We start from the raw sequence: 9,071 nt of genomic DNA, 5'->3' as shown, positions 1-9,071 counted from the left end.
CACAGCCACGTGCCCCTGGCGACCTCATACGCGCACACACACACAAAGATACACAGTGCCGGCTTTGTGTTGGTTTAAAAAGTATCTCTAAGCATGAACCCGGTGAAAAGGAGCTCTCGAACACCAGCAGAGCATGCTGCATGCGTACGCGTCTCATAGAGCTTTGCACAGATTACCTGAGTTTTCCCAATGACAAAAACCAGCACAGGTGAAAGCATACAACTGCAGTATGCTCATAGCTGTAACAAAAAGATGGCCAACGCACAATATACGCAATTATGCACATAGTAGTTTTCTACAGCAATGAGAAGAGACACAGAAAAAAGGATCAACTCCCATGTGACATCAACTTTTTCTTTTATTTCAAAATATTCTCCCAACAGGATGAAACTCAAAGAAGCCCAGAGGGTCCAAAGCCAATAGAGCCGTCTAGAACAGAAGCACCACTCATTATTGCTATGTCACTCTGCTGCAGGACAAGGCGTTCGAGGAGGGGGGGGGGGGGAAAGAGGGGGGTGGGGTCGGGAGGGGGACAAAGTGAACAAAGTTAAACACAGAGACCCACAAACACATTCGCTCCAGCACACACATATACAAAAGGAGCTATGTGAAACACAGTGGTAGTGATTCTAAAAACTAAGATTTTTTTTTTTTTCTTTAAAAGCTGCAGATGTTCTCCAAGGTGACAACGAACCTGCTTTCTTGTAACTCTGCACCCAAACTGCTGACACACATCCACAAATCCTCACCTTACCATCAGGGGGTGAAAAGTCAGAATGCCAATAATAATGATCATCTTTTTGCAGAGACTACAAATACAGGCAGAGCTGGTTTGGAGATCATAACAGTCGTGTTTACGGGCCCCCTCAGGCAAGATGAAGAACATCTGCAGCTGTCTGATAAAAAACTCTTCATTCTGTCTTGCTGCTTCTGAGAGGCGTATAGTGACACAGAATGGAGGAGGGAGGAGAATCGAGCAAAAACATACTGGAGGTGGAGATGCTGAAAGGAGTGTGATGAGGATGGGGCTGCTGGTTGTCCGTCTCTACTATCACAAGTCTAAAAAAAATTCAGCATGGTACAAAAATTGTCAGTAAAAAAAGATGCTTCGCTGCCATGGAGTCAGAGGGGACGAGTTGGTGGACGCGCCCGTGTCTTTACGCCTTCTCTTCGGTTGCCTCCTCCGCTGCCTCAGTTACCTGCAGGGAGGATAGAGGGGAAAGATGTTACACAACGCAGGTGTCGCCCATCGGTAGACGCCGATGCGGACTGGAATCAACTGGCCTCAAACAGCAACCCGCAACGTTCGCTCCAATTCGTTCTGCAGTTATCTGGATCAGCCGTATCCAGGTGATAGATGAAGGCTGAGCTCCTTTACCAAAACATCAACGTGAGCTGTGGATGACCTGGATGAACGCGCCGCTCACTGGGTCTGTTCCAAGAAGCACATTTGCTAAGTTATGTGAAGAACTTTGTATTTGTCTATGGTCCTGATTTAAAGGAGTTTATGATTTTACTAACAATAATTTGGTAAACTTGCTTCTTGGTAGTAGAAAAATTCTACTTTAAAATTGAATATTTACAGAACAGCTGCCACGTTTTTCTACTTTGAAAAGATGGGGCTTGTTCCAAGAAGCAGGTTTAACGAGTTATTGGGATTACTTTGCTGAGAAAATCTCAAATCCCCTCAGATCTGGAACATGGACTGATGTCCAGTTTTGGTTTTACTTGCTGAGTTTTCAGGATTTCCAACTCTGAAGTTGACACAATGGAGATGGTAAAGAGGTAGCTCCAATGATAACTGGTCACAGCGAGACCTGTTGATAAAGCGGAACCTTGTTTCTGAAAAGAGATGCTGCTGTTGAGCTTTTCAAATGTCATTTTTGAATGCTGTGAGTAGCACAAACAAAATGTCACTCACCTCCATTGTACTGGGATGTCAGATGTGGACATCTTCAAACCTCCTTTTATTGTGATTCGATCATAACTCGAGATCTACAAAGCCGAGCATGAGTTTCGAGAGGTGAAATGTGACCACTCAGCACAATTTGATGATTTTTTTTCTTGTACTAAAATGCTCTGAAAAGCTGCTCACTGAAACCCATAACTCCTCTAGTATCTGCAGAAATCAACATGAGCTCAACAAGGGAATCTAATCTGAATGGCGTGATCACACTGGAGTGAACAGCTCCTGTCTATTTCCTCTGCTTGACAACTGGTGGAGCCGGCTGCCTGCGAACACAGTCAGCCAACCACGTTTCACATCACGCAGCAGCAAACCCTCCTGCTGGTGTGTAAAAAAGTTGTCCTTGGCCCACTTCGCTGCACACAGCGACAAAAATGCCAGACGTCTTCACTTCATCTCTCCTTTACTCTTTCTCTCTCTCTCTCTCTCTCAAACGCGCAACAGCACTCCAGAGCACTCTGGGTAAATGTTGGCTCAATTAACAAACAGCTTCTGTTCAAGCAATAAGTTAGTGTCCAAACACACACACTCAAAAGACGGATTAGAAACACTCATACCATACCCTTAACTCTGACTGTCTCACTCTGCCCTCTCACTGACATCAAGGAGGGAGCCGTGCTTCTGATGGAAGACACACTGACAGACGGACGAGACACGTAGATCTGTGTGTGTGTGTGTGTGTGTGTGTGTGTGTGTGTGTGTGTCAGCATGCATATGTGTGAGTGCGAAAGGATGTGTGAGAGTGATAGGAAGCAGTGTGATTATGGAGGAACATAGGTGTAGGATAAGTATGTTCATGTTTGTACACAAATGGACAAAATAAGGGAATAAAGATGGTTATTTTCTGGTCTGTCTCAGGCTGAATGCACACTTTCGTCTTTCAATTTCCCCCTCATACCTCATTGGTCTTGGTCTCTCCGTTCTGGGCGGGGCCGTCATCCTTCTTCCCCTTAGCGCCTCCTTTCTTTGCCTTCACCCCCTTATCGTCTACCACCTTCTGCACAGAAGAAATGAGGAGAACATACCGCTGCATAAAGATTATGTGATGGCACGTATTATTTCACGGAGCCGATCAGGTGAATCTGATTTTCAGCATGCACTGTTTTTCTTCTGCCTCCTTCTGCAAACAGTGTTTACCACATGGTTCTCATAATAGAAAGAGAAGGGAACCATGTTGATTTTGCTGCACATCATTCGCAGCTCCTCAAATTAATGAAAATAAATCAAATCAAATCAATATAAGTTGAAACTAGAGAATGGCTTTGCTGCAAATGACACTTAATAATATTTTACCAGTACTTTAATATTCAAAATACATATAAATAAATTGCTGGAGGGTGAAGTAATGAGGCCTGGATACTGTAGGTGTAGCTGCAAAGTAGCTGCAAAGTGTGTGTGTGTGTGTGTGTGTGTGTGTGGTGTTTTTCACATTCAGCGGCCTTGGTCATGCACATAAACTAGCCGTGAGGAGAAACTCACTGCCTCAGACTGTTGCAAATTTATGGGGATATAAATACATTATTGGAGCTGTAGTTTTGTGTGTGTGCATGTGTGTATGTTGATTACTCACATTGTGGGGACATAAATCTGTTGACACAGTGTGGGGACTTGCCCTCTTTATGGGGACAAAACACAAGTCCCCACAGAGTAAATCCTTATATTTTAAGTTTAGACTTGGGCTAAGGTTAGGTTTAGGTTAAGATTAGGGTTTAGAGTAAGGTTTAGGTAAGTAGTGGTTATGGTTATGATAAGTCTCCAGGAAATGAATGTAAGTCTATGTAATGTCCCCCCAAAGCGATGGAAACACACTGTATGTGTGTGTATGTACTTTACCTTGACGATGGCCTTCTTGGGCTTGACCTCAGGCTTGGGAGGAGCAGGCTTCTGCAAATCAGGCAGAAGTCGGTTAATTTTTTGGAGAAATATCAATTTATTTTAAGTTCTTCCTCCTCTCTACTCTTACAGAGCCATTTCTGGACTGCTTAAAATACTATGGTTTTAGCCACAAGAGCTGCTCAGAGTTACTTAAATTCATTACAACTCACACAGAGCACATGGAGGCTTGGTAAGGTCTGTGCTTGCTTCCACTGCAATAATAATCAAGTACTCGTGCTGTATTTCCTAAGCAATGGGATCTGACAATGTTCCTGTGCTAAGTAGTTCTAAATATCTGCCTCTTCTCAACATGAACAGACCTCAGACCACTGCACAATGACTAAATCAGATGGGAGTTAAAATTCTGGCCACTCAGTGTGAACAAGTTTGCTGCAGAGCTTTTCCAGGCTGATGAGTGTGGACCACATTACCCTGAAGCCACGAGCTAACCCTAACACCACTGCTGTGACAAAACGAAATCATGTGATTTCTCCTCACAATATCTCCATCTTGCTTTAGAAATCAAAGACACTCTGTGTGAGAGACGACAGATGAAGAGACATAAATTCTTTTTACACCAGGGGGTGGTGGGGCTTAACATTTGCAATTACACGCAGCAAATTAGCTGCATCGACACTAGACTTTGGAAAAGACTAACAAATAGTAGCATACAAAGAATATAGCAATGTTGTTTTACTGCTTAAAAAAGTCATATCTTATTAAGAGTTGAGTTGACCACTGAAGGCGTTCAAAGACAAGGAAATATCAACCAGGAAACATGCAAAAAAGTGCTGCTAACATGTTTATATGGTGCTTTTCCTGAAGTGTCATGTCAAAAGCTTTAAGGAGTAGTTCAAAATTAGGGGTAACGCATTTATTCTCTTTCTTCTTCTTCTTTAGCTTAGCATCAAAACTGGAAATGGGGAAACAGCCAGCACAGTGGCCTCCTGGAGTCTCCACAGGTCATAGCTAAGCTAACTGGCTGAGAGCTGATAGCATCATATCTAGCGTACAGACATAAGAGTGGAACTGATTGAAGTCTCAGCACGTAAGAGAAAAAGCATGTTTCCCAAAATATCAATCTATTTAAAGGAATCAGTCTGCTTTATGCTACTTCATTGCTATAGGTTGTGTCTTGTGTTGTTCTATCTGTATTGCGTTCTGAGTTTTGTGTTCTTAATGTATGTATTTACTGTTGAGTTTGTGTTTTGTACGGTCTCTCGTGTATGTGGTGCTGAGGCCCATCTAGCAGCAGGTATTGCAAATTAGCTTAGGCTTTGTGGTACTGTGGTGTGTGGCATCGGTCCATGCTACATACTTGTCCCCATACAAATAAGCATTAAATAAATACATGAATGCACATGCAAATGTACAAACACATGCAAAGACCCAATACAGATGGGTTCGATATGCAAAGACCAACACAGATAAAAACACATGGCCTGTATGGCAGAGCTGCATGATTACATTAAAATCAGAACCTAATGGTTTCACTCAAATCTAGGGACAATTTGAGCATTTTCAACACAAATGGAAAATTCTCCATTAATAGTTTTGGTTACTGTTAAGTATTTTTCAACTATAGTGGAGCATCTACTTCAGAAAAAATGCTTTAATGTCGCCAATACAAGACAATTTTCAACACTCATTTACTGTTGGGATATTAAAATGCAGTATGCACCCTTTTAATCATGCAGCCCTACACAGCAACACCTGTTGTAACAGACCAGACTAAGAGTGGACGAGGACAACAGAGAAAAGACATGCATGCCAAGCCAGACCTGATCCTCAGAGAGCACGTTTATGGAATTTGCAAATTGCCTTGATCAAATCCATAAACTGGGTGAGGACTTTGCTCTGAGCCTTGGTACTATGGCACTTACTATCCCATAAGACTGAAGTGGAGGGGGAAGGCAGGGGCGAGGAAGAAGAGGACAGTGACAGAGGTGAAGACAGGGAGGGTAGAACGACACTTACCGCTGACAGTCTCTCTGACCTTCTGGTGGGCTACCGGAGCAAGGGATGATCAATGAGAGAGAGAGAGACAGCGACAGAGAGAGAGAGAGAGAGAGAGACAGACAGATATCAGTTGTACCTTAGCGGGCTGATCTTGACCTGACCTGCTTGGTGACTGCTACAAGTGTCCCACTCGCTAACCTGTCATGTGTCTATTCTCTCACTCTCACACTCACACACACACACTCTCTCTCTCTCAGTACAAAAAAACACAGCACGCAAACACACGGCTGCACGCCCACGCACAGCACACAAACACACCCGAAACATTTACCTCTTGTTTTGTGACTTTGGAGGCCTCCTTGCCCTCAGGACCCTCTGGAGACTGTGGGGAACGCAAGAAGGAAGGGAGAGACTGTTAGCAAGTGTTCGCAGGTGCACACAAACAGAAGAATAGGAGCCCTCTCATCTTCAGACTTTTGTGATTCAGAATTTAGTTTTCTTGTTATGTTCATTGACCCTCATCAATAAATATGAATTCTTAAATTTTGAAAATCAGAGTCAGGTCATGAGCGATTTCTCTGTTCAGTTATGCAGCTTCTCCTTTCTGTTGGGTGATACAGGAAGCCAAGATGAGTAATAAAGATAAATAATGCAAATCAGTAAGCCATGGAGCTTTGGAAAAAAGGTTGATATCTTAGAAACTGATATAAAAGAAGTGCTGGAGGCAACCTTTTCAATAGAGACAGCTCTTAAATAGAAATCCCACTTACCAATAATAATGTAATAAATGTGTAACTAGAGCTGAGCTGAGTAGTCGATTAATCAGTTATCAACAGGAAATTAATCTGCACCTTTTGATAATCAACAGTGATTTTATTTACAAAAACGTCAAGAAAAATCACTGACTTCACTTTCTCTTTTATGGGCATTTGCCTGTTTTATGTCTTTTATCATCATAACTGAGAATCTTTGGCTTTCGGACTGTTGGTCGAGCCAAAAAAACTACTTTAAAACATCAGCTTGGGCTTTAGGAAACAGCGATGGGAATTTTCCTCTATTTTCTGACATTTTATCGCCGAAATAAGTAATACAGAAAATAATCCTAATTATCAAGAATCATCAGTTGCAGCCCTGTGTTTAATACTAATTTTAACTAACACCAAACTAAAAAAACAGCAGAACAATATCAAAGAACTTGAGCTCTTTCTTATGCTTCTGGTGTTTTCCACACTGATTTACTAATATAACAGATAGCCTATTAGAATATGTTATTCATTGAATTAAGATTTTAATTTAAAGGTCTTCAATTTCCTCATTTAAAGTTACATTTGTATTTTCCTCATTTAATATAGATACTTGCTGTAACAATAGAAACAATGTATAACTGTAATGTTTACATATTAAAATCTTAATTTGAAGTCTGACACGGCTTGGAGACACTCCCTGGTCACTGACATTTTAACGGAGGCGTCTTGTTGACATGCCCTTAACTGAGCCCTCCACAGAATAATGGAATATAAACAGAGGCTCATTTAGACGCGCGCGTAGCACACCGTGGGGCCCGTCACGTTACATTCAGATCATTTCATGAACATGGTATATTCAGGCTGCAGGTAGGTACGGACGGTGTGCAGGAGAGTCCGCCCCCACCGTGAAAAAAATGTTGGTTTAGCCTGCAGGTTGGCATTCGCATCATTTGCATGTGGGCGACCTCCGCCCCTAGAGGCCTCCCATTCTCTGTCCTCAAAGGCGAATCTGCGCAGACAATGGCAGTTTTTGGATGGTAGAAAAGCCCAATTCTATGTATGCACCGATACAATGCACTGATGCTCGTCGTGCATTGCTGTTTAGATAGTGTCACGGCCTCTTTTAACACAGCGGCAATTGTCTCTGATCCCCTCTTTCTTTATTCCTTTCTCTCCATCTGGATATGGGTTTGTTCAGTCGGCTTGGCGGCTACCATTCATCACCACTGGAGAGCCAAGAGGAGGCAAAGAGGTGCTGATGTGTTTTTCACGGTTAGATTCACATTATTCAGAATCGATAAGTCTTATACATGCGCGAAACGCGCCCCGAAGAATTATCATCACGCACGTCTCCTACGGGATTTACGCATCCATCCATCCGGCGGGTCCGTCTGACATTCACCCAGTGCGCACAGTGGACAGGGAAGTGGCATATAAAACGACCACAAGAACGGCCATTGAGATGAACACAGGGACAATTATGGTGTAAAGAGGAAAAAAATCTTATTGAAGAGACATCTCACAGGCACACAAAGACGCGTTAAATACACCTGGAAGGCTGCGGACGGGAAGACGCTTCTTCAAACTTTGGCATCACCTCACCTGCCTCGACGTCGCCACAGAAATCGCGCACCGCTATTTTCACATGCAAGAGCAGAAAAAACTACAGTGAAGTGAGCCTGATGGCACAAACGACACTCACCTTTCTCTTCGGCATTTTACGCGTGAATTATTCTCCACCAAGCACGGAAAAATTAAGGTCAAACCCGAAGGTCCAAGAGAGGCGAATTTGAACTACCTCGAAATACAGGATCAATATCTAAGCACCTTCGATAATATGTTGATTATATGCACTCCCCAAAACTCTATGCCTCCCACAGCCATTGGGTAGAAGGGTAAAAATCCTCTCCTGTGCTGACTCTCGATTGGTTCGCCCCGTCTCTATGTAAATACGAGGGTCGTGGACATTGGCCGAGATTTACCAGAGGGTGTCTGTGATTGGCTACGCGCTCTTTGTGCGCAGATCCCACCAGACGGCGATGGCTGAGAGGGAAAGTGGAGACAGGCCAATGAAAGCGGGGCCGACTCTCGGTGGATCTGGGTAATGTAGGATGAGACAGTGAGAGAGAATGTTGTAAATAAAACACAAAGGACCAGAAAAACGGGCACAATGGCACAATGTCGGCCATAGACGAGATCCAGAAAAGCTAATGCGCATTGTGTCTTGTAGGGTGTCCCCTGCTGTAAAGAGCTAGAGTAATCACACACCACACAGCCCATCACTGCAGAGGCACCGGCCCCTGTTGGAACATGATACTAGTAAAACAATACAACGAATAAGGTCATTATTACTCATAAATTAGGCCCGTGAGTGATTTACTTCATGATAAAGATTTTTTTTTCATTGGAGAGTAAAATATCTGACATACCTGTCAGACAGGTGCATGAATAGGCTAATTTGGGTTAATTTGATGTACAGCTGCCGTTCATTTGGGTTGGCCTGTCTAAGACTAGGATTATCCTAC

At 43.1% G+C, this 9,071-nt stretch overlaps 1 protein-coding gene across 1 annotated transcript; it reads right to left on the bottom strand.

Moving 5' to 3' along the window:
• Positions 1 to 340: 340 nt before the first annotated feature.
• hmgn3 (high mobility group nucleosomal binding domain 3) lies at positions 341 to 8,424 on the bottom strand. The gene is made up of 6 exons (XM_076756765.1): positions 8,249 to 8,424; positions 6,132 to 6,182; positions 5,819 to 5,848; positions 3,800 to 3,850; positions 2,865 to 2,963; positions 341 to 1,199 (listed from the first exon to the last, which is right to left on the bottom strand). Exons 1-6 carry the CDS (start codon positions 8,261 to 8,263, stop codon positions 1,158 to 1,160), a joined length of 288 nt encoding a protein of 95 aa, XP_076612880.1. The 5' UTR covers positions 8,264 to 8,424; the 3' UTR covers positions 341 to 1,157.
• Between the last annotated feature and the right edge of the window lie 647 nt (positions 8,425 to 9,071).

Source organism: Chaetodon auriga, chromosome 18 (assembly GCF_051107435.1).
Source record: "Chaetodon auriga isolate fChaAug3 chromosome 18, fChaAug3.hap1, whole genome shotgun sequence".
Classification (NCBI taxonomy): domain Eukaryota; kingdom Metazoa; phylum Chordata; class Actinopteri; order Chaetodontiformes; family Chaetodontidae; genus Chaetodon; species Chaetodon auriga.
The sequence above is the reverse complement of the archived record's forward strand: the minus strand, read 5'-3'. Positions and strand labels throughout refer to the sequence as shown.

What these genes read in the sequence shown, in the direction of transcription:
- hmgn3 (XM_076756765.1), bottom strand. An exon ending in CCAAAGTCACAAAACAAGAG is followed by an intron (nt 5,849 to 6,131) that starts GTAAATGTTTCG and finishes TTGCTCCGGTAG; the next exon opens with CCCACCAGAAGGTCAGAGAG. An exon ending in GAGAGACCAAGACCAATGAG is followed by an intron (nt 1,200 to 2,864) that starts GTATGAGGGGGA and finishes TCCTCCCTGCAG; the next exon opens with GTAACTGAGGCAGCGGAGGA.